General features: G+C 41.1%; 1 protein-coding gene across 1 annotated transcript in view; it reads right to left on the bottom strand.

Moving 5' to 3' along the window:
- The window catches only part of SLC5A1 (solute carrier family 5 member 1), a 77145-nt gene that overhangs the window by 9984 nt on the left and 41595 nt on the right, over positions 1-25566 (bottom strand). Inside the window, exons 4-11 of the mRNA XM_075831719.1 lie at positions 18959-19064; positions 16074-16154; positions 15704-15927; positions 15472-15607; positions 15282-15389; positions 13242-13392; positions 1315-1483; positions 288-503 (exon numbers count right to left, since the gene is read on the bottom strand). Coding sequence (XP_075687834.1) covers positions 288-503; positions 1315-1483; positions 13242-13392; positions 15282-15389; positions 15472-15607; positions 15704-15927; positions 16074-16154; positions 18959-19064 — 1191 coding nt within the window. The remainder of the gene's footprint in view (positions 1-287; positions 504-1314; positions 1484-13241; positions 13393-15281; positions 15390-15471; positions 15608-15703; positions 15928-16073; positions 16155-18958; positions 19065-25566) is intronic.

Raw genomic sequence — 25566 nt, 5'->3', positions numbered from 1 at the left:
GAAACAGACATGACAGGAGAACTGACGGGTCCTCTTTAAAATCACTGCAGTTTGACAGAGTGTAGGCAAACTGCATATATATTACAAGACGGAACCAGCAGAATTTCTCACTTATAGCCTAAACAACAGTACGAGAGAAGTAAATAAATGTATTAACAAATAGAATATTTTTATAAAGGTTTTAACTGTAAAATATTGTTCATATTGGATTTCCCTATGACTGCCATTGAATGGTATACTCTTTATGAATGTGAATAACCAATATATTATATCTGTTTTTCACTCACGTGTTTGTCAGGGATGGGTTTAGTCATGAAGGACACTGCCAATACAATGATGCTGGATGCTGCAAACAGAATGATTGCAAAATATAGATAGTGCACTCCGCAAATGATTTTTGGGCAGTTGCTGGGCTTCACACAACTTCCAGTGCCGTAAGCAAATTCTGCGATCATCCGTGACAGGCCAATAAATAGTCCAATTATTAATCCCCAGAAAGCTCCCTGAAGAAAAACATGAAAAACTGGTCATCAGTAAATCCCAACCACCTAAGGTAAAGCATTGTTAAATTACAGATTCATATGGTTAAATATTAATATTGGCTATGTTCTCTGACTCCCCCAGCTTGGCTGAACATGCATCTTATTTCAAAAGGAGGAGGTTATCTCCAGGAGGAATAAAGGATTTGACAGGGTAAAATCCAGACAGGCCACATTAGGAGACAGTCTGACTCTCCCCATTAGACTAGATTGGTGGCTCACATTCATCATTCAGTGCTAAAATTCAGTTAGAGGTTAGTATAAATATATTTTGTCACAATTTTTTTGTACTGTGCAAGTTTATGCACCCCATAAAATGTACCCTTGGGTGTGATCGCCTGGTCTAATATAAAATCCCCAGAACACCATTAAATCTACTCTGCTTCTTTTAAAGACCAAAGAAAGGCAGTTAAAAAGGGGCAGGGCTTTTTCCTTCATCAGGGTCGAAAATGTATACAAGGTTGACAATGGGAATCAGTGCCTAGAACTGGCACAGAGATGGCATGTTTTTCCAGATTTTTGGCCATTAATTGGCCACACTTAGTGCAATTAACCAATAATAACCAAAACAATTTGTTAAAATGTTGATCTATTGTGTTGGATTATTTTGTCCAGTCATTAGTCGTAGCTTAAAGTTTATGGTATAATTGGCCAATTAAGGAGTGTTTTTTTTTCTTCTCCTGGTTACAGAATCTTTTGTGTGTTTTAAAAAAAAAATGTTTGTAATGCTATCGGCCAAAGGTAATCAGACAACCAACTGGTAATTTTTACTGACCTGCTCATTAACTCTCTTCACGAAGATAGCCAGAAAGAAGACAGAGGCAATTGGTGGTCCTAAGTAACTAGTGATGGACTGCATATAATCAAATAATTGTCCACTCTGTGCAGACTGCAGGATAGGAACCCAGGCAATGCTTACTCCAATAAGGAACAGGATGAAGACTCTGTAAGGAAGAGATCATGGCAGAGGAAGTCATTAACCCCTTGAGTACCCAGCTCATTTTGGCCTTGAGGACCAGACCCATGTTTTCAAATCTGACATGTATCACTTTATGTGGTAATAACTCTGGAATGCTTTTACCTATCCAATTGATTCTGAGATTGTTTTCTCGTGACATATTGTACTTTAGTTTAGTGCAAAAATTTGGTCGATAAATTCATTGCTTATTTGTGAAAAACACCAACATTTAGAGAAAATATGAAGAAATTATGATTTTTCCAATTTTAAATGTATCTGCTTGTAAAACAGATAGTAATACCACACAAAATAATTACTAATTAACATCTCCCATATATCTACTTTATGTTTGCATCGTTTTTTGAACATCCTTTTATTTTTCTAGGACATTACAAGGCTTAGAACTTTAGCAGCAATTTCTCATATTTTTAAGAAAATTTCAAAAAGCTATTTTTTCAGGGACGAGCTCAGTTCTGAAGTGGTTTTGAGTGCCCTATATATTAGAAACCCCCATAAAACACCCCATTTTGAAAACTGCACCCCTCAAAGTATCCAAAACAGCATTCAGAAAGTGTTTCAACCCTTTAGGCGTTTTACAGGAATTGAAGGAAAGTAGAGCTGAAATTTTCAAATTTAATTTTGTTTTTACAAAATTCATATGTAATACATTTTCTTCTGTACCACAGAAGGTTTTACCTGAGAAACGCATCTCAATATTTATTGCCCAGATTCTACAGTTTTTAGAAATATCCCACATGTGGCCCTAGTGCGCTAATGGACTGAAACACAGGCCTCAGAAGCAAAGGAGCACCTCTTGGATTTTGGGGCCTCCTTTTTTCAGAATATATTTTCGGCACCTTGTCAGGTTTGAAGAGGTCTTGTGGTGCCAAAACAGTGGAAACCCCCAAAAGTGACCCCCATTTTTTAAACTACACCCCTCAGGGAATTTATCTAGGGGTATAGTTAGCATTTTGACCCCACAGGTATTTTGCTATATTTTCTGGAGTTAGTCTGTGAAAATGAAAATCTACTTTTTTTCTGGAAAAACGTAAAAATTTCTAATTTTTGCAAGAAATAAAGGAGAGAAATCACCCCAACATTTGTAAAGCAATTTCTCACGATTACGGAAATACCCCATATGTGATAATAAACTGCTGTTTGGACCCACAGCAGGGCTCAGAAGGGAAGGATCCCCATTTGGATTTTGGAGCTCTGATTTTACTGGAATGGTTTTCAGTGCCGTGTCACGTTTGCAACGCCCTGGAGGGACCTAAACAGTGGAATCCCCCAAAAAGTGACCCCATTTTGGAAACTATACCCCTCAAGGAATTTTTCTAGTGGTATAGTTAGCATTTTGACCCCACAGGTTTTTTGCTGAATTTATTGGAATTAGTCTGTGAAGATGAAAAGAGACTTTTTTTTGGAAAAAACGCAGAATTTTCTAATTTTTATAAGGAATAAAGGAGAAAAAGCACCTCAACATTTGTAAAGCAATTTCTCCTGATTACGGTAATACCCCATATGTGGTAATAAACCGCTGTTTGGACCCACGGCAGGGCTCAGAAGGGACGGAGCACCATTTGGATTTTGCAGCTCAGATTTTGCTGAATTGGTTTCTGGGGGCCATGTCGCATTTGCAGAGCCCCTGAAGTACCAGTACAGTATAAATTCCCCAGATGTGATCGCAATTTGGAGACTATACCCCTGAAAGAATTAAATTAGAGGTGTAGTGAGCATTTTGAGCCCTCAGGTGTTTTATAGATTTTATTAGAATTGGTCCGTGAAAATGAAAACATTTTTTTTTTCCAATAACCTGTAGCTTTAGCTCAGAATTTTTCATTTCCATAAGGAATACAGGAGAAAAGGCACCCCAAAATGTGTTACACAATTTCTCCTGATTACGGAAATACCCCATATGTGGTTGTAAACGGCTATTTGGACATACGGCAAGGGTCTAAACGGAAAAAGTGCAATTTCGTTTTTGGAGTGGAGATTTTACAAAATTTGTTTTTGACGCCATGTTGCATTGCGCTGAGGTACCAGTACAGTGAAAACTCCCGAGAAGTGACCCCATTTAGGAAACTACACCCCTCAAGGAATTCATCTAGAAGTGTAGTGAGCATTTTGACCCCCAAAGGTTTTGCAGAAATTAGTGCAAATTGGATGTTGCAGATTGAAAATTGACATTTTCCACATATATGCTATTTCAGTGCCCAATGCGTTGGGCCCAGCTTGTACCACTGGAGACATACGCCCCATAAATTGTTAAGCGGTTCTCCAGAGTACGGTAATACCCCATATGTGGTCATAAACTGCTGTTTGGGAACACTGCCAGTCCCAGAAGGAGCGCCATTTGGCTTTTGGAGCGCAGATTTTGCTTGGTAGTAGTTTTGTTAGTGTTTTACTGGTGTTTCAGTTTATAATATGGGGGCATATGTAAGCTGGGCGGAGTGTATCAGGGTATATGTAAGCTGTGCGGAGTACATCAGGGTAAATGTAAGCTGGGCGGAGTACATCAGGGTATATGTAAGATGCGCGGAGTACATCAGGGTATATGTAAGCTGTGCAGAGTACATCAGGGTATATGTAAGCTGGGCGGAGTACATCATGGTATATGTAAGCTGGGCGGAGTACATCAGGGCATATGTAAGCTGGGCGGAGTACATCAGGGTATATGTAAGCTGGGCGGAGTACATCAGGGTATATGTAAGCTGGGCGGAGTTTATCAGGGTATATGTTTGCTGGGCGGAGTGTATCAGGGTATATGTAAACTGTGCGGAGTATATCAGGGTATATGTAAGCTGGGCGGAGTACATCAGGGCATATGTAAGCTGGGCGGAGTACATCAGGGTATATGTAAGCTGGGCGGAGTACATCATGGTATATGTAAACTGTGCAGAGTACATCAGGGTATATGTAAGCTGGGCGGAGTACATCAGGGTATATGTAAGCTGGGCGGAGTACATCAGGGCATATGTAAGCTGGGCGGAGTACATCAGGGTATATGTAAGCTGGGCGGAGTACATCAGGGTATATGTAAGCTGGGCGGAGTTTATCAGGGTATATGTTTGCTGGGCGGAGTGTATCAGGGTATATGTAAACTGTGCGGAGTATATCAGGGTATATGTAAGCTGGGCGGAGTGCAACAGGTCATAATAGGATGATGTAATAATGGGGAGAATGAATAATAAAATTAATTATCCCTGGATAGTGACTACGCTTTGAACCAAGCCTTTATGCACAGGCTGGATTATTGGGTGCAGGAGTCGCACTTCTAAAGGGTGTCCGTGGTATTGTACAAAACATCCGCACTCCAGCATTGCCTAATCTTTGACTTCTTCACTAGCCCCATATGTAGCACAGACCCCAAAATGTCATAGTTTCCGCTGCATTTACAGGGTCTACCAGTGGGGGCTGCAAATGATGACGTGGGGTTTTAGGTGAAGAACTGCTGAACATATAAATTAGTCTGGGCCGTCGTTTTGCATTATTGCGTTCCAAGAGTCATAACTTTTTATTTTTCCGTGGACGAGCTGTGTGAGTGCTTGATTTTCATGGAACGAGCTGTCGTTTTTATTAGTATCATTTTGGGGTACATGCGATAATTTGATCAGTTTTTATTCCATTTTTTCTGAGGTGAGGAGACCAAAAAACAGAAATTCTTTCACTATTTTTTTTATAATTTTTTACCGGCGTTCTCTGTGCAGCATAAACAACATGTTTACTTTACTCTGCGGTTTGATACGATTATGGCAATACCAAATTTATATAGTTATTATATATTTTACTACGTTTACAAAAAAAAACACTTTTTTCTAAATAAAATGTTTTAGTGTCACCATGTCCTGAGAGCCATAACTTTTTTATTTTTTCGTCGACGGAGCTTCGTGAGGGCTTGTTTTTTGCGTGACACACTGTAGTTTTTATTGGTACCATGTTTGGCTACGCGCGACTTTTTGATCACTTTTTATTCCATTTTTTTGGAAACAACGTGACCAAAAAAGGAAATTCTGCCATTGTTTTTTATGGTATTTTTTTTACGGTGTTCACCGTGCGGGATAAATAATATGATATTTTTTTAGGTCAGGCCAATACGAACGCGGCGATACCTATTAGGTCTAGTTTTTGTCTTTTTTTTCATTTTTTTTCTAATTCTAAAGGGCTTGATCAGGGAAACAAGGCGATTATTGTTTTTATTACGTAAAACTTTTATTTCTTTATTTATCTAAAACTTTTTTTTTACTTTTTTTCACTTTTTATTTTACACATACTAGGGGACTGGAAGATCTGATCTTCTGATCCCCAGTACAATACACTGCACTACTTCTGTATGTACTGATGTAGTGCAGTGTATTGTAACTGTCACTTTACAACTGACAGTTGAGCCTATTACGTCCTGCCTTGGGCAGGACCTAATAGGCTCCCGTACTTGGCAACCAGGAAGCCGTTGCTAGGCTTCCTGGTTGCCATTGCAACCATCAGAACCCCGCGATTTTTCACGGGGGGGGGGGGGGAAGGGGCAGTGGGGTGCAGAGGGAGCCCCCTCCCTCTGTATCAATCACTTAAATGCCGCTGTCGCTATTGACAGCAGCATTTAAGGGGTTAAACTACAGCGAACGGAGAGGACAGTGATCGCTGTAGTTGCAGTGGGATGTCGGCTGTATATTACAGCCGACATCGATGAAGATGGAGCGAGCACAGCTCCTGTGCCCGCTTCATCCTCAGGGTGTTACTATACGCCCATTTTCGGGAAGGGGTTAATAAAAATAGTGTTTTTGTTTTTTTACACCGCTTTCTCTGATCCCCTCACGTATCTCACAGAAATGAGATCAGAGAAAGTGACAGGAACTTTCTCCTGCAGACGACGTCACAGACGGCTGTGATTGGTCAGTCTTCAGAGACTGACTAATCACAGCAATCGCCGGCATTGGGGACTGCAAATTGGTCCCCAGGCCAGTAGCAGAGACGGTTAGCTGTCAATGACAGCTGCCACCGCTGTTATATCACTATGTGATTTCACATAGTGACAGTTTATTCCTGCTCCGTAATAGTACGGCGAAGGTACGCTGGAATAAGCGGCCAGCGATGTACTATTACGGCGAAGGTACGCAAGGGGTTAATAACTTCTAATAAATATTGATTTCTAACACAAATGGATTACAGTTGTCTGTCACCTTTGACCAATAGAAAATATATATAATTTTGACTATGTGATTTTTTTTTTTTTATATAATCTATCTCTCACTGGTAAAATTAACCTAGCCTAAAAATTCTAGACTGTTCATGACTTTGACAAAATCAGCAAGGGATCAAATACTTATTTCCTTCACTGTATAAGCATTTCATACGTTTTTTAACTTTTATTGACAGATACATCAAGCTTATGCAAAGACTCAATATTTACAGTGTTTACCCTTATTTTTCAAGACTTCTGCAATTGGCCCTGGCATGCTGGATATCAGTTTCTGGGCCAAATCCTGACTGATGGCAACCCATTCTTGCCTGATCACTGCTTGGAGTTTCACAATTCCTGTGTTTTTGTTTGTCCACCTGCTTTTTGAGTATTGACCACAGGTTGTCAATGGGATTGAGATCTGGGGAGTTTCCTTGCCATGGACCCAAAATTTTAATGTTTTTGTTCACCGAGCCACTTATGACTTTTGCCTTGTGACATGGTGTTCCATCTTGCTGAAAAAAGCATTGTTCATCACCAAATTGCTCCTGGATCGTTGGGAGAAGTTGCTCTTGGAAGATGTTTAGATACCATTCTTTATTTATGGAAGTGTTCTTAGTCAATATTGAGTGAACCCACTCCCTTGGATGAAAAGCAACCCCACACATGAATGGTCTCAGGATGCTTTACTGTTGGCATGACACAGGACTCATGGTAGCACTCACCTTTTCTTCTCCGGACAATCGTTCTTCCAGATGTGCCAAACAGTCTGAAGGGAGCTTCATCAGAGAAAATAACTTTATCTCAGTCCTCTGCAGTCCAATCCCTGTACTTCCTGCAGAATGGCAGTCTGTTCTTGATGTTTATCATGGAGAGAAGTGGCTTTTTTGCTGCCCTTCTTGACATCAAATCAGCCTCCAAAAGCATTCCCCTCACTGTGTGTGCAGATGCACTGACACCTGCCTACAGACATTCCTGAGCAAGCTCTGCACTGGTGTTGAACCGATCCCATCTTTAAGAGATGGTACTGATACTTGCTGGACTTTCTTGGGCGCCCTAAAGCCTTCTTCACAACAATTGAACCTCTCTTCTTGACGTTTTTGATGATCCGATAAATGGTTGATTTAGAGGCAATCTTATAAGCAACAATGTCCTTGCCTGTAAAGCTCTTTTGATGCAAAGCAATGATGACTGCACATGTTTCCTTGGAGGTAACCATGGTTAACAGAAAAAGACAATGATTTCCAGCACCATCCTCCTTTTAAAGCAACCAGTCTGCTCTTATAATTCAATCAGCATGACAGAGTGATATCAGCTGCCTTGTCCTTATTAACACTTTCTCTTGAGCTAACGAGAAGATCACTGAAATGATGTTAGCAGGTCATCTTGTGGCAGGGCTAAAATGCAGTGGAAATTAGGATTTTGTGATTAAGTTAATTTTCATGGCAAGGAATGTATTTGCAATTAGTTGCAATTAATCTGATCACTCTTCATAACAATCTAGAGTTAATGCAAGTTGCCACTATAAAAATTGAAGCAGCAAACTTTGTGAAAACCAAAATTTGTGTCAGTCTCAAAACTTTTGGCCAGGACTTTAATTTGTTATTCAGTAGATCCCTAGTAACCAGGCTGTCAGAAGTGACTTAGCTGTTTAGCTCAAATCTGCATTGTTCCTGTATTGACAATAGAGAATGGTAAAAGCAGCTTGGAAGCCGTCAAGACATCTCAAGCTACAATCAGGTTTTTAAGGATAAGTTCACACGTAACGTAAATACTGCAGATTTTCTGAAATGGATTTAGTTGTGGAAAATCCGCAGCATAATACAGTGGCAGCAGAGTGAATGAGATTTGAACAAACCTCATCCACACAAATGATAAGCGGAAAAAAACGCTCATAAATTGAACTGTTTTTTAATCCGCAGCATGTCAATTGTATTTGCGTAAGCGCTGCTTTCTTGTTTGCGGGTTTTCCCATTGAATTGAGTTAACCTGAATGTGTATAGTGAAACATAACTGAATAACAGAATACAAATATAGTAAGAGGAAATTAACAGTGAAAAATTGGAGGTAAAACCCGCAACAAATAGCAGATGTTGCGATTTTTGCAGTGGAAAAGCTTGTGCTTACCCAGAATTCTGTGCTTCTCCGTCCAGGGCTGCCTCCTGGGATGACGTTTCATCTCATTTGACCACTGCAGCCAATCACAGGCTGCAGTGGTCATGTGGGATGAAACGTCATCCCAAGAGGCTGGGCTGCAGGACGGCAGAGGGACGCATCACCATGGCTATGTAAGTATGAAACTTTTTTTTTTTATGTGCAGTTTTCCGCAGTGGACTTCCGGGCAAAAAACGGAACCACAATTTGGTGCGGTTTTTCGGCCCTAATTCCCTGCGGCACCCAGGGCGGATACACTGTGTGCTTTTACGCAGCGTATCCGCCCTCTGTGAACATACCCTAAAAGTACATTTAAGGACAATCTATTGTTCTCTATCATTATTCTTATTGATTTCCACAGACAAATATATAAAAACTGCATAAGATCTAAATTGACTGTAAACGTTCATCCAGTTTATGTAACAGGATTTTTAGACCACAGAAAATGTGACGTCAGTTGCTAATTTTATGGACAGTACGGCATTTACAACTGAGGAGCCTGTAGGCACCGATTTTCTGTCTCCTTAAGGCTCTTTCACACGGGCCAATGATCAGGCAAACGAGCGTTCCCGATCATTGCCTCGTGTAAACAGGGCAACTATCAGCCGATGAACGAGCAAATGCTTGTTCATCGGCTGATCTGCTTGTTTATGCTGCAATAAATATCATCATTGTCGGCAGCACATCTCCCAGGGAGATGTTCTGCTGACATGATGGAATTGTATGGGGACGAACGATCGTAGTAATGATCGCTCATCCCCATTCATTACTGATTATAGCTCCTTGTGAAAGGAACACACGAGCGCCAATCAACGAGCTGTCCCGTTGATTGGCGCTCGTTTTCACGCCCCTTATCGGGTCGTGTGATAAGACCCTTAGGTTAGTTTTAAACGGTCATATTTCCTTGCTGTTAATGAGCGGTGATCGACATTTACATGGAGCAATGGTCAAATCGTATATGGATGAACTATCGTTAATACAATCATTCGTTCTCATAGATATCACATCTTGTCAGCAGCACATCCCATGTTTATACGAGGAGATGTGCTGTCGATATGCAACTATTATTTTGGCCACATAAACTATGAGATAAGCTGATCGCTGACCTGTTTATACAGTCCAATGATCAGGAACCATCGTTTATACAAGCGCACGTTCACCCAATCATTAGCCCATGTAAAAGAACCTTTAGACTTCACCCATTAAGTAGGCCACACCTTATAGGGGTTTTCCAACTAATTAATTCATGGTTAAGTGAATAGGGACTGCACAAACAAATATTTCTGTAATGCATTACAATTTATTGCCACTTTCATAGTACCTTCTGCCCATGTGTCACTGTTTTTGGCTTTCATTGCCATGGGTTACATCAACCCCCGGGTATCGTATTCTGTCGCCATGCATGCGCAGATAGGATTACCTGTGTTTTTATTTCCTTGCGAGACTAAAGCTCACTGGCGCTTCTGCGCAGGAATGATGGCTCTCTCTGCATCTTCAGGTCTGCTTTCTTGCATCACGTGACCGGAAAAGGCTCTGCAGCTCTCGGCTGCATACATTACAGTAGATGGGGAAGAAAGCATGAAACCAATTTGTTTGTACAGAGGGTCTACCCTGCACAGCGATGCCCCAGTCTCTCGCTGTGCATGGCATTGCAGCACGATTCAATTCAAGTGAATGTGGCCATGCGGTTCCCTGTACAGCCGGTTAGGAGCGCCGCTGTGTAGAAAAAACTTTGAAGGTGATGCAGCGATTTAGCAGCCCTGTGGCCCCTTAAATCTCAGGAACGATCAGGGTCCCAGAGGTCGGACCCCCATGATCAGAAATTAATTGGCATATTCTAGCGATATGCCATCAATTACGGTTATCGGATTAACCCTTTAAGTTATGCATGGCTTTAAAATGTTTGTCTGTTTTTACAAAATAAACCAGAATTTTGTGCTGTTGGTGCTTTTCTCACAACATCTAGCACCCTCTGTTAGATGTCTAGCACTGTGCCTATAGATCCTGTACAGTCCTAGCCAAAAGTTTTGAGAATGAAACAAATTTTGTTTTTCACAAAGTTTGGTGCTTCAGTTTTTATAGTGGCAATTTAAATTAACTCTAGATTGTTATGAAGAGTGATCAGATCAATTGCAATTAATTGATAAGTCATTCCGTGGCATGAAACTTAACTTAATCACAAAAATCCCATTTGACCTGCATCAGTTCAGTCATCTTCTCGTTAGCGCAGAAGAAAGTGTTAACAATAACAAGGCAGCTGATATCACTCTGTCATGCTGATTGAATTAGAAGAGCAGAATGGTTACTCTAAAAGCGGGATGGTGCTTGAAATCATTGTCTTCTTCTGTTAACCATGGTTACCAGAAGAAGACAACAAATATAAGTACAGTCTTCATTACTTTGCATCAAAAGAGCTTTACAGGCAAGGACATTGCTGCTCGTAAGATTGCCCCTAAATCATCCATTTATCGGATCATCAAGAACTTCAAGGAGAGAGGTTCAATTGCTCTGAAGGAGGCTTCAGGGCGTCCAAGAAAGTCCAGCAAGTGTCAGGACCATCTCTTAAAGAGGGGATCGGTTCAACACCAGTACAGAGCTTGCTCAGGAATGTCAGCAGGCAGGTGTCAGTGCATCCGCATGCACAGTGAGGGGAATGCTTTTGGAGCCTGGCCTGGTGTCAAGAAGGGCAGCAAAGAAGCCACATCTCTCCACGAAAAATATCAAGGACAGACTGACATTCTGCAGGAAGTACAGGGATTGGACTGCAGAGGACTGAGATAAAGTTATTTTCTCTGATGATGCCCCCTTCAGACTGTTTGGGACATCTGGAAGAATGATTGTCTGGAGAAGAAAAGGTGAGTGCTACCATGAGTCCTGTTTCATGCCAACAGTAAAGCATCCTGAGACCATTCATTTGTGGGGTTGCCTATTATCCAAGGGAGTGGGCTCACTCACAATTTTGCCTAAGAACACTTCCATGAATAAAGAATGGTATCTAAACATCCTCCAAGAGTAAATTCTCCCTATGATCCAGGAGCAATTTGGTGATGAACAATGCTTTTTCCAGCATGATGGAGCACCATGTCACAAGGCAAAAGTGATAACTAAGTGGCTCGGTGAACAAAACATTTACATTTTGGGTCCATGGCCAAGAAACTCCCCAGATCTCAATCCCATTGAGAACCTGTGGTCAATACTCAAAAAGTGGGTGGACAATCAAAAACACAGAAATTGTGATAAACTCCAAGCACTGATTAGGCAAGAATGTTATCTAGTGTTATCAAGCGCATGATCGCATGATGGCTGGAGTCCCCGAGAAGAGCATCAGCTGATGCTCTATCCAAGAATTCCAGCACTGTTCACGACATCACTGCCCATATATTGACAGTGACGTCAGTAGTTTCGAATCGCTGGAGTACCCGAGCAGAGCTTTAGATTTACTCTGCCCGAGGATTCCAGCACTGCTGCCGACGTCACTGTCACTGTCCATATATGGACAGAGATGTTGGCAGCAGTGCTGGAGTCCCCGGACAGAGCATCAGCTGATTCTCTGCCCGAGGACTCCAGCACTGCTTCCAACTTCACTGTCCATATCTGGACAGTGACGTCAGGAGTTCCCTATCGCTGGAGTCCCCTATCGCTGGAGTCCCCAATCAGAGGCATCAGCTAATGCTCTGCCCAGGGACTCCAGCATTGTTCCCAATGTCACTGTCCATATATGCACAGGAAGCAAGCCCTCAGTCTCGTGGGGCTGTGTCAGCACGTAATCAATATTAGGAAAACTACAGGACTTCCAGCACCACTTCACCGGGTTTGAACTGAACGATTCAGTACAGAATAAAAAATTAAAGTACATTAGTGAGTGACTTCTTTTCACATAAAAATGTAAATCCTAAGCAATGTTTGGTTCCCGGATAACCCCTTTAAGGTTAGCATATGACGTAGTAAAAACATCTGGCTCAATAAATTAATCAACAAAGGTTTCTAGTAAAAAATGTTAAACTTTTTAGTTTGATATATTCAGTCATTCCACACTGATATTATTTAATTTTCTTATGGCTCTAGCATGGGCTACTCAAAATGCATACATTGTATTGGAGCAGGAATTAGGCTTTGCTTCATTCTGTGCATGACAAGTGCATTATAAAGTATAAGACAGTGATATGGTTTTCAAATATCAATTCATTAACAATGGTTAATGAATAACTACTAGAGCACTTCACAACCATCACAAACAACTGTACAGAGTATAACTGCTGACGAGTAATTCAAGCACGTAATGGCTACTCAGAAAGCTTTCAGGGTAATAAAATAGCTAACAAACAAGGATAAGCTACACTGGTAATCATTTATGCAATGCAAGTCATCCGAGACATTAGAGAACAGTCAGGTGATCCATTGCAGCAGTGCAGCTTACCTCCCCGCGATCATCAACTCCTTCTCGGATGCCTTCTTACGGATGTTGGTGTAAATGTCCATGGTAAACAGGGTACTGGCACTATTGAATATAGATGTTAGGGAACTCATGAGAGATGCCAACATCACTGACAACATCAAACCTCGAAGTCCTGGAAAATTAAAGATTGGTGAGGCCGAATTGCTGCGCTTGTTTAGTAAAATGTGACTAAAAACAAAAAAGGGAAAAAAAAATGCACCATGGGCCTTTATATGAAAGCTTCACTCATGACAATTTCCTCGAACATGTGGAGTACTTAAAGTACATCACTAATGAATGGGTCCACATGTATTGCATTTTCAGTTGTTACCAATCTGCATCTGAAATCACACATGCCTACTTTGCACTTTTATCCATTTTCCCCATCTCTCATGTATACCACCAACGGTAGACCACAAACCCAAGTTCTACATTAGTTCTACCAAACTATAACTAGTGTGAAGTATTTTCTCATTCCTGAATAAGCTCCTAAAATGAAAAAATACTAATATAAAATATGGAGTGAGGACATTGGAGGTCTACTTGTGACCACAATAACTATTTAACTTAAACCATGGAGGTGGCATAAAAGGGTAGCTAAGAGGGATAGGCAGGTTATCCATATTCTGTTTATCTAAAAAGTACCAAGTGTCCATGTTACATGGGGGTTCAAAAAAGAGATTAGTACATCAAGTTCAACATTTTATATTTACAAAACCCCAAATAATTAAGAGGAAGGCAAAAACCAACCTTAAATGGCATAGACCAATTCGCCATAAAGTGGAAAAAATTATTTCCTGGCCTCGTACCGGCAATCAGACAGATTCCTGGATCAACACTCTTCATTAATACCAGTGATCTTTGATCGTTATTTATATATTAATCACATAGATCATGACTAGAGATGAGCGAATCGATTCTACTCAAGTCGAATTGGGTCAGAATTTTCCTAAAGTTTTGTATTTGGTAAATTGAAACTTTTGGGGTTCGTGGCACACGAATTGCGGCAGAATGGCGGCCGTCAGCGAGTGCCCACCGCCATTTTACAGATTAGAAAAAGGATCACATGGCCTAAGGAGGGCTTCCCCATAATGCCTTGCAGGCTGCCTTCCCCAATTACACTGCAGTTATCCCTCCATCTACTCATATATATGTTTCTGTCAATTTGAAGTTACATGCTGGCTCGGCATTAGAGAGCTTGAAAAAGGGGTTAAATTTAACTTGTGTCAGACACAAGCTTTCAGGGCAATGGGGGCATTTTCGATTCACGATGAGTTTATTCGGAGTGAATAGAATGGGACGACCAAGTCAATGGAATCGGACCTGCAGCGTGTTTTAGCATACTGACTCGTCTCTAACTATGATATTCCAGCAGTAGTAGCAAATTATACAACTCAATCCCATTAACTATTTAACATGTATACAAATTTGGAATAGAACTGCATAAATAGCAGTTTCATATATTTTAAAGATCAGGATTAAAGTCTTTACAATTGGGGGCATGTTTTCGTAATAAGCTTGCTTGCATTTAAAGGAAATAAGTCCAATCATATAAATTGCCATTTCTCAAATAATTTAAGAAATTACTATAGGTTGCATAGCGAATAGTCCAGGGGTCATTTATCAAAGAGTATGCAGAAAAAGCAGACAATATGGTTGAATCCCCTCAATACATGCGTAAGCAGTGTGAGATATTGCTTACTTTAATAAAAACCTTTTTAATATATTTGGAATAAAGTTGGAATATTACTTCCTTTTAAACCCAGTGCTGGATCAAGTTTCTCTTTTTCTGCTTTGATCTTCATCGTGTCCGCCACGAGGATCCGTGCGCTGTCCGGGCTTGGACATAGGATCGGTGAGCTGGAGGATTCCTCCCCCATTTACTTCTACTTTAATAAAAATAGGGACATGTTTTTTTAGGTTCTCTTGTACTTGCCTATTTATTACATATAGTAAGTGCTGTATATTCTCTAGTCACAGTTGCTACACATAAAGTCTGAATGACATCCGAAGGCAACTTACCATCTGGCATCAACTCAATCACCATTGTTGGATAAGCAATATTGGTACATCCAACCTCTGTATCGCAATATTCTTTACACCTTTCAGGTACGACACAAGCAACTCTATCTACAAAAAGAAACCCATGACGTGAATGGCTGAGAGCGTAATAGTAAAGTTTCATTATTTTACAAAGCTTTTGGATAATTACCTGTGTACAAAATGCGGCTGATCATTCCTGGAAACACCATCAAAAACATTGGCAGTAGTTTAAGATATCCACACAAGATACAGCCAGCTTTCACATGTGACATGTTCTTGGCAGAGAGACATCGCTGAACGATTACCTAGCACCAGAAAGCAAATGAAACATAGTTTTCCACCATCTACATGCACTATTTTTTTAAATAATTAAATCTGGGCTCACCATATCTTTACCTTACCTGATCTGTGCACCAGTACCAAAGAGCGAGGATGGTGAGACCAAAGATAAGGCCAGGCCAAGGCATGTCTCCATTTAAGGGGTCTCGGAAAATGTGAAATGAATCATTTCGAGGAGTGTAGCATTGTGGATTAATCGGATTGCCATCAAGATCATGTACCTCAGAAGGAATGGCTTTCATATATTTGTCCATAAATGACTCATATCCTCCAACTTTATTGAAAGCTAAAAGAGAACATTTCTAGGGTTAGAAGGTTCAACCAGCTGTCAGACATAGGTCAATCTAATAAAGCTAATAGAAACAAAGAAGACAAAAAAACCTTTTAACATAATAGGTAGTTTTTATGTTAATTAATTTGATTTTAACTCACCAAAGCCCATGAGTATAAATGATCCCACAAGCATGATGATGGTTTGGAGAGTATCTGTGTAAATGACAGCAGCCAAACCACCTAAACAACAGAGTGGATAAGTCAGCAAGTTGACAAGCACATACATCTTACAGGACTTTGTAAAACAATTTATTACCCACCTTTAACAGAACCCAAACTTATGATATGTATATTGGCCCACATTTATCAATGTATTTGCACCATTTTTCTTTTTGGTGCATTTTACTCCAAAATAGTGTCTAATCTGCTGTGTGACATATTTATTAAAGCGTACGTAACTTTTCTGATGACTTTTCAGAATAAGCTGTCATATGTGTGTACATGAGGAATAACACTATTTCTGGCTATTATATGACTTGTATTCTGCATTTTTTTTAACAGCTTTCCCCTCTGCAGGCTCTCTAATGCGCCGTTTTCGCTGAGCTAGTGGGTGGAGACTAACTGCTATCATGTCTTCTGTGCACAACACTCAGAGATATATGGAGAATCCTGCTCTACTATCACATATATAGAAGCTTCAGCAGCATGTAGGACATTATACAGCAGTAATGAGAAGTGCATCTGAGAATCAAGAACTGGAGTCAGATATAACTTACCAGGCAGCTGCACCACATCTGTTTATTTGTGTCTCTCTCACTCTGCTCTTGCTCCCCACTCCCCCAATCGACTTCTATGGGCAGTGTATGTGTCTTTCTCACTCTGATCCATTCTCCTGCTCCCCCTCCCATCTTCATAGACTTCTATGGGCATTCTGTGAAGAGACACACCTCCACTTCCTGTAGTCTGTCTCCTCTGCTCTGTAACTAGGGATGGCTATTGCTTGACAACAGGCGATGGACATCAGATTACAGGAAGGGCGACTCTTAGGCTAAGGCCACATGGTGCGGTCACGGTGCGTTTTTAAACTGCAGCAAGTCATTTTTCAATAGAAGTCAATGGTAAAATGTTTGTTATGGACAGACTGCTGCTATTATATTACAATGTGGTTTTTTTGTGCAGTTAACTGCATTTTCATAATGTCCATCTGCATGCAGTTAATGACCGCGCTGCCAAAGTTGTTGCTGAACTGCTTGTGTTTTTGATAACCGTTCTGCAATGCATTGTAATGAACTATATACAGAAAGCACCTAACAAACTTCAACACGGGTGAAAATCAATTATTTCCTTTAAAAACGCAACAGAACTGCAGAATTACAGACAAAAAAAAACGCATGCAGTTGACCGCATGCGGTTTTCAAACACAACAAAACCGCGTCAACGTGGCAGTAACTTCACACAGAATTTGAATGGATGAAACAAATACATTTAGTAAATGACAAAGTTGATATATACTGTATCAGGTATAATATTGGATTTGCATAAGTTGTTTGAAAACTTAGTGTCCATTTAACCATTTGTGCCAGAATTTAGGGACACTTGCACCATGCACGGCAGTTTGCAAAAGTGAAGTGAATTAGGACAGGATTTAGACACTCATAAAATGTCACTTGTTTTAAAAAAAAGTCGTACTCCACACAGTAGAAAAATGTGGGCTATCTTTTTTGTAGACTCAACAGGTGTTGCAAGTCACTTTCAAGTGTGACAGATGTGATGAATATTAAAAAGAATGTCTCATATATTTAATTTTTACATTCATTAATTAGATGTAAGTCTGTAGAAGAGAATTAATGTGTTTGCTCCTTTATTGAAATGTTGAATATGCACTGGATATGGCAGAATTGCCTGATAGGTACATAGTTGTAAGGGTATGTTCACACGCAAACGCAAAATACGTCTGAAAATACGGGCTTTATGTCACTATCTACAAGGCAGAGGTGGGGTGCACTGCCTACAAGTTAGAGGTGGGGGGCTGTATGGCACTATCTACAAGGGGGAGGTGGGGGGCTGCATGGCACTATCTATAGGGGGGCTGTATGGCAGACTCTACAGGGGGGGCATGATCTACATGGGGGGCTGTGTGTGGCACTGAGGGGAGGGGGGACATTATACTGTGGGGGGGCCACTAAGGGGGCATTATACTGTGTGGGGGCCACTAAGGGGACATTATACTGTGTAGGGGCACAACAGGGGGCAATATACTGTGTGTGGTACTTAGGGGGGCATTATACTGTGTGGGCACACTTAGAGGACAAAATACTGTGTTCTTAAAGCGGTTATAATATATTATATTATTAAATATTATTATACTGTATGGGGGGCACTAAAGTGGCATACTTTGCGGGGGTTAATAAAAGGGACATAATACTGTGTAGGGGTTACTAAAGGGGGCATGATAAAGGGCATTTTAATGTGGGGGGAAATTATACTTTTTTATGGGGCAATTTTTTTATGATGGGGTGGGGCGATGAAAGAAAATTTTGCACGGGGCACCATATATCCTAAGGCCGGCCCTGGATACACTACTCTGTCTTCATCAATAACTCTGTGTGAAAAGTAGCGCATGTCTTTGGGGCATATTTTACAACCCTTTCAGCCACTCACCTTTTGTGGACAGTATTAAAATCTGTAGCGGTAGGAGTAAAAGTGCCTAAGACATATAACAAATTGACCTTACGTCATATACTCCATTTTTTTTTTTTTTATCACAATAGAATACTGCTGCATTTTGTTTGTAAATCTTCCTCAATGTATTCACTCACATCTATCACTTATCACAACCTAACTTCATTACCTTAGATGTAATTTTAATTTCAGGTCATATAATTCTGTATTGTGGTGTTGGTGGACACCACAGTATCTATACTATCCCATATATAAATATAGGGAGCACATATAAAATTCCATACAGGTGTCTCTCTAGTTGCAGTCAAGTTATATTTATCTTCCCCGAATGTTTTCAGATAATGGTGAAGTTCGCCACCTACCTGTAACAGTGTACACAGCTGTGATCAGCAGCAGCATCACAATGGCTATATAGATATTGATCTTCATAGCTTGTTGGATGAAAATGGCCCCCGAAAACATGTCCGCCTAACAAAAAAAAATAGACATTAGCTGTGATGGAGTTTATAAATGTTGTAATTTTATTGCAACCAAAGAGCTTTATATTAGGTAGAAATTATTATTCTATCAGGGTGTGGATAGATAATGTTATGATATCAGGGCTGGATGTAGAGTAATGTATGAGAAAGGAATAAAGAGTTTCTTTACGCTTTTTTTTTGGCACAGTGATATGGTGGTGATTGCTCCAATCCCTACCATGTATTGATGAGGAGGTGGCTGTGGTGCCACCCCCCCATCACTACGATTGGTCGGTCTGCACCGACCAATCGTAGCAATGACCGCCTATTCAAAATCAGGCCAGTCATTGATCATTTCTGCACCAAATTTCAAGAATTTTACACCCCCAAAAAGAACATTGCAATAGACGAGTCCCTTGTACATTTTAAGGGGAGACTAAAATTCCGCCAATACCTGACAAGCAAGAGGGCGAGGTATGTAATTAAGAGCAGCTCAGGGTAGACCTACAGATTTCGGGTTTATGAAGGGAAGGACACCAGGATAGAGCCTCCAGAATGCCCCCCCGTCCTGAGAGTTTGTGGAAAAATAGTGTGGTATTTGATGCACCCACTGCTGGACCGGGGTTATCACCTTTACGTGGATAACTTCTACACCAGCATCCCAATATTTAAATGCCTCTCCACCAGAAGTACTCCAGCATGCGGCACCGTGCGCAAATAACAGAGAGGCCTCTCTAAAACTCGAATTGGGCAACCCCTAAGAAAGGGTGAATACAGGGCACTAAACAGCGAGAACATGTTGCTGGTCAAGTATAAGGACAAGAGGGATGTCCTTATGTTGACCACAATACACGGTATCGGCAGCACCCCTGTCCCTGTCCGAGGTAGCACTACAATGACCCCCAAGCCAGATTGCATCTTAGGCTATAATAAGTACATGGGAGGGGTTGATCTCTCTCATCAAGTACTGAAGCCGTACAGTGCCATGCGTAAAACAAAGGTGTGGTACAAAAAGCTGGCCGTGCACATGGTACAGATGGCATTGTATAACTCTTACGTGCTATACCAATGTGCAGGCTGGACAGGGACATTCCTTCAGTTTCAAGAGGTGGTTATCAAGAATCTTGTATTTGGCAACCAGGAAGGAGAGGGCCCTAGTACTTCTAGAAGCGATGGTCCACGTATTGTACCAGGGCAACACTTTCCCAGTGAAATTACCTCCACTGTTAAAAAGGGAAGGACCCAAAAAAGGTGCAAAGTGTGTTACAAGGGGGGGGGGGGGGAACGAGACACAACTTATAATTGCAAAATCTGCCCTGAAAAACCTGGCCTTTGCATAAAGGAGTGCTTTAAAGTATATCACACATCCATGGATTTTTTATTGATTTATTTAAACGCTCACTATACCTCTAAATAACTTCCTTGAGGAGTGTAGTTTCCCAAATTGGGTCACTTTTGGGGGATTTCCACTGTTTTAGCCACTCAGGGGCTTTGCAAATGCGACATCGCCTCTGCAAACCATTCCAGCTAAATTTGAACTCCAAATGCCGCTCCTTCCCTTTTGAGCCCTGCCGTGTGTCTAAACAGCCATTTATGACCAAATATGGGGTATTGTTGTACTCTGGAGAAAACTGCTCTACAAATGTTGGGGTGCTTTCTCTACTTTAGTTCTTGTGGAAATTGAAAAAAAAATAGCTAAACCTACATTTTATTGAAAAAATGTAGATTTTCATTTTCACTGCCTAATTAACATAATTTTTGCAAAAAAAATAAATCTGTGTGGGGTCAAAATGCTCACTATACCCCTTAAATAATTTCCTTGAGGAGTGTAGTTTCCAAAATGGGGTCACTTGTGGGGGGCTTCCACTGTTTTGTTCCCTCCGGGGCTTTGCAAATGTGACATGGCCTCCGCAAACTATTCCTGCTAAATTTGAGCTCCAAAAGTCAAATGGTGCTCCTTCCCTTAAGAGCCCTGCCGTGTTTCCAAACCGCTGTTTATGACCACATATGGGGTATTGTTGTACTCTGAAGAAACTGCTCTACAAATGTTGGGGTGCGTTCTCTCCATTAGTTCTTGTGGAAATTAAAATAAAATAGCTAAACCTACATGTAGATTTTCATTTTCACGGCCTAATTCCAATAATTTCTGCAAAAAAAAAAAAACGTGGGGTCAAAATGCTCACTATACCCCTAAATAATTTCCTTGAGGGGTGTAGTTTCCAAAATATGGTCACTTTTGGGGTGTTTCCTTTATTTTGGTATTACAAAACTTCTTCAAAACTGCCATGGTGCATAAAATATAATCTAATAAAAAGAAGGCCCCAAAATCCACTAGGTGCTCCTTTGCTTCTGAGGTCTGTGCTTCAGTACATTAGCACACTAGGGCCACATGTGGGATATTTCTAAAAACTGCAGAATCTGGGCAATAAATATTAAAATATATATTAAAAATGAATTTCTGTAAAAAAAAGAAAATGACATTTCGAAACTTTACCTCTACTTTGCTTTAGTTCTTGTGAAATGTCTAAAGGGTTAAGAAACGTTGTAATTGCTGTTTTGAATACTTTGAGCGGTGCAGTTTTTAAACTGGGGTGATTTATGGGGGTTTGTATTGTATGGGCCCCTCAAAGTCACTTCAGAACTGAAATGGTACCTGTAAAAATAGCCTTTCGAAATTTTCTTGAAAATGTGAGAAATTTCTGCTATAGTTCTAAGCCTTGTAAAGTACTAGAAAAATAAAAGAATGTTCAAAAAACTATGCCAATCTAAAGTAGACATATGGGGATGTTAATTAGCAACTATTTTTTGTGGTATGACTATCTGTCTTACAAGCAGATACAGTTACATTTATAAAGATGCTAATTTTTGAAATTTTTCTCTAAATTTTGTTGTATTTCACAAATAAATACTGAATTTATTGACCAAATTTTACCAGTAACATAAAGTCTAGTGTGTCACGAGACAAGAGTCTCAGAATCGCTTGGATAGGTAAAAGCATTCCAAAGTTATTACCACTTAAAGTAACACATGTCAGATTTGAAAAATGAGGCTCTGTCAGGAAGGGCTGCAGCGGGAAGGGGTTAATTAATCAAATGCAAAAAAAATGTTCCAGAAAAACGCTTCAAACGAGCAGCGCGATTTTCTGCCTTCTATTGATTGTAATGGAGTTTGAGGCGGAAACCTCTCCGAGATAGGGAGTCACTTTTTGTTTCTCAAATGTAAACTAATGGTGATAATAGACAAAGCAAACCAGAAAAAAGATATAATACATCTTTTGATATATTACTGCATTATTAAGGAAAATGTTATTTAAAACCATATCATCGATGTGAAAAGAAACTGTACCTGCCTCCTCAGTTATTCAATCCACGAATTGACCAAATGTAATTGAGTAGCTTCAGATGATCACAGATAGCACTGTTTGTCACCACAAAGTTATCATAAGACCGTAATGCCATGATCAAAATTTAATTCCAGAAGATATAAGGGGAATAAGTTATTCTACTATATCAATCTGAAATGTGTTACTAAGCCAAATTTGCAACAACAGGGGACATCTGGAGGGGGCAAATAGTTTTACATACCACTGCAAGAAGACATGATGCCTCATAATATGCATAGGATATGTTCATGAACGAAGTGCAACGGTGTAAGTGGGGATGTTACCCTTCATTGTTTACTACCAGTTTACAGCTATGCCTATGTATACAAGAAGAGTATAAGGAAGGAGAAGAAGGAATGTAAGAGTGGTAAGACTTACCAACCCTTACTAATGTGACTTGCTTACTATTCCCCTTGGTTAGTGTTTGAATGTAACCTAGAGTTTATAATGTAATATTACCTATGACCACTAGATGGCGGTGCCATACAGAAAGCGGCCAGAAGGAAGTGCTATAAGGCCCTGTTCACACAGAGTTTTTTGCAGCCAGAAAATTCTGCCTGTAAAAATAAGCTCCATTCTTTTTTAAGTGGTTTTGAACCACAGGCATTTTTTGTGCCGCGTATTTCGACGCAAATTTTGCTTCGTTTTTTTTAACTCTTGCTACAATAGGCAAAGGAAAAAACGCAAGCGGTTTTTGCCATAAAACGTGTAAAAAAAAACCTGTGTGAACAGAGCCTAAGAGGACTTATAGCAGGAAGTGCAGTCAGTGTGTGGCTGATGAGATATGTATTGCCTGGGTTGCCAATGTACCTCAGATAAGAAGGTGCAGGCCCCAGGGAGTAGGCTCAAGTAATGAAAGTCAAAGTCCAGAGTATGTGCAGTGAGAACTCATGAGGAGCCCGAGTGAAGCAGTGCAGGGAGGTCCCAAAGTGAGACTGCCAAAGAAATCTCATCCATATGTTGCGTAAAAAATCAGCTGAAAAAAAACGTTCATAAATTGATCTGCGATAATTCTGCAGTATGTCAATTTATGTTGCAGGTTCGCTGCTAATCTGTTGAGACTATTGGGGAAGTAAAATTCCAAAGCAAATGTTCCAGAATATTCACAACAAATTCTGCAAGATTCTAAAAGAAAAGAAGACGGTATTCACCCCTGATGGTGCTCCCATGGCATGTGGGTCTGTTAGGCCCCATACACACGACCGACCGTAAAAACTCCCGTAATTACGGGCCGTAATTACGGGCCCGTAGACTTCTATTGGCCACGGGTACCTCCCCGTATGCTTACGGGAAGGTGCCCGTGCCGTTGAAAAAGATAGAACATGTCCTATTTCAGGCCGTAATTACGGCACGGGCAGCCCATAGAAGTCTATGGGGTTCCCGTAATTACTGGTGACTACGTGTGTGCACCCGTAATTACGGGAGCGTTGCTAGGCGACGTCAGTAAATAGTCACTGTCCAGGGTGCTGAAAGAGTTAAAGAGGCTCTGTCACCAGATTGTGCAACCCCTATCTGCTATTGCAGCAGATCGGCGCTGCAATGTAGATTACAGTAACGTTTTTATTTTTAAAAAACGAGCATTTTTGGCCAAGTTATGACCATTTTCGTATTTATGCAAATGAGGCTCGCAAAAGTACAACTGGGCGTGCTGAAAAGTAAAAGTACAACTGGGCGTGTATTATGTGCGTACATCGGGGCGTGTTTACTACTATTACTAGCTGGGCGTTGTGTATAGAAGTGTCATCCACTTCTCTTCACAACGCCCAGCTTCTGGCAGTGCAGATCTGTGACGTCACTCACAGGTCCTGCATCGTGTCGGCACCAGAGGCTACAGTTGATTCTGCAGCAGCATCGGTGTTTGCAGGTAAGTAGCTACATCGACTTACCTGCAAACACCGATGCTGCTGCAGAATCATCTGTAGCCTCTGGTGCCGACACGATGCAGGACCTGTGAGTGACGTCACAGTGCTGCACTGCCAGAAGCTGGGCGTTGTGAAGAGAAGTGGATGACACTTCTATACACAACGCCCAGCTAGTAAAAGTAGTAAACACGCCCCGATGTACGCACATAATACACGCCCAGTTGTACTTTTACTTTTCAACACGCCCAGTTGTACTTTTGCAAGCCTCATTTGCATAAATACGAAAATGGTCATAACTTGGCCAAAAATGCTCGTTTTTAAAAAATAAAAACGTTACTGTAATCTACATTGCAGCGCCTATCTGCTGCAATAGCAGATAGGGGTTGCACAATCTGGTGACAGAGCCTCTTTAAACGATCGGCAGTAACTGTTTCAGCACCCTGGACAGTGGCTACCGATCACAATATAGATAAAGCTGTAAAAACGAAAAAAGACGTTCATACTTACCCAGAACTCCCTGCTTCTTCCTCCAGTCCGGCCTCCTGGGATGACGTTACAGCCCAGTGACCGCTGCAGCCAATCACAGGCCAATCACTGGCTGCAGAGGTCACATGGACTGCCGCGTCATCCAGGGAGGTCGGACTGGATGTGAAGAGAGGGACGCGTCACCAAGACAACGGCCGGGTAAGTATGAATTTCTTTTACTTTTATTACGGAAAGGGCTGTCCCTTCTCTCTATCCTGCACTGATAGAGAGAAGGGCTGCCGATTAGTGCAGTTCAATTTTGCAGCCAAAAACGTGCCCGTAAATACGGGTGGAATACAGGTGACACCGGACCCGTATTTACGGGCACGGGTCCGTAAATACTGGTGCAATCCGGGTCGAATACGTGTGACCAAGGACCCGTATTTACGCCAGTATTTACGGGTTGGCAAAAATACGGTCGTGTGCATGGGGCCTAAGGCCTGATGCACACGACCGTAAAAACACCCGTTATTGCGGGTGGTAATTACGACCCACAATAACGGGCCCATAGACTTCTGTTAGTCACGGGTACCTTCCCGTTTTCTCACGGGAAGGTGCCTGTGCCGTTAAAAAAATAGAACATGTTCTATTTTTTCATGTTACGGGCCATGCTGCTATACTTTATAATGCAGCACGGCTCGCAAAAGCGGCCGGCTGCCCGTGGCTGCCCGTGCCCGGCCGTGCTCGTAATTACGAGTCGTAATTACGAGCACGGTCGTGTGCATGAGGCCTAAATCTGTTAT

This window comes from Rhinoderma darwinii, chromosome 1 (genome assembly GCF_050947455.1).
Source record: "Rhinoderma darwinii isolate aRhiDar2 chromosome 1, aRhiDar2.hap1, whole genome shotgun sequence".
Taxonomy (NCBI): Eukaryota; Metazoa; Chordata; class Amphibia; order Anura; family Rhinodermatidae; genus Rhinoderma; species Rhinoderma darwinii.
The sequence above is the reverse complement of the archived record's forward strand: the minus strand, read 5'-3'. Positions and strand labels throughout refer to the sequence as shown.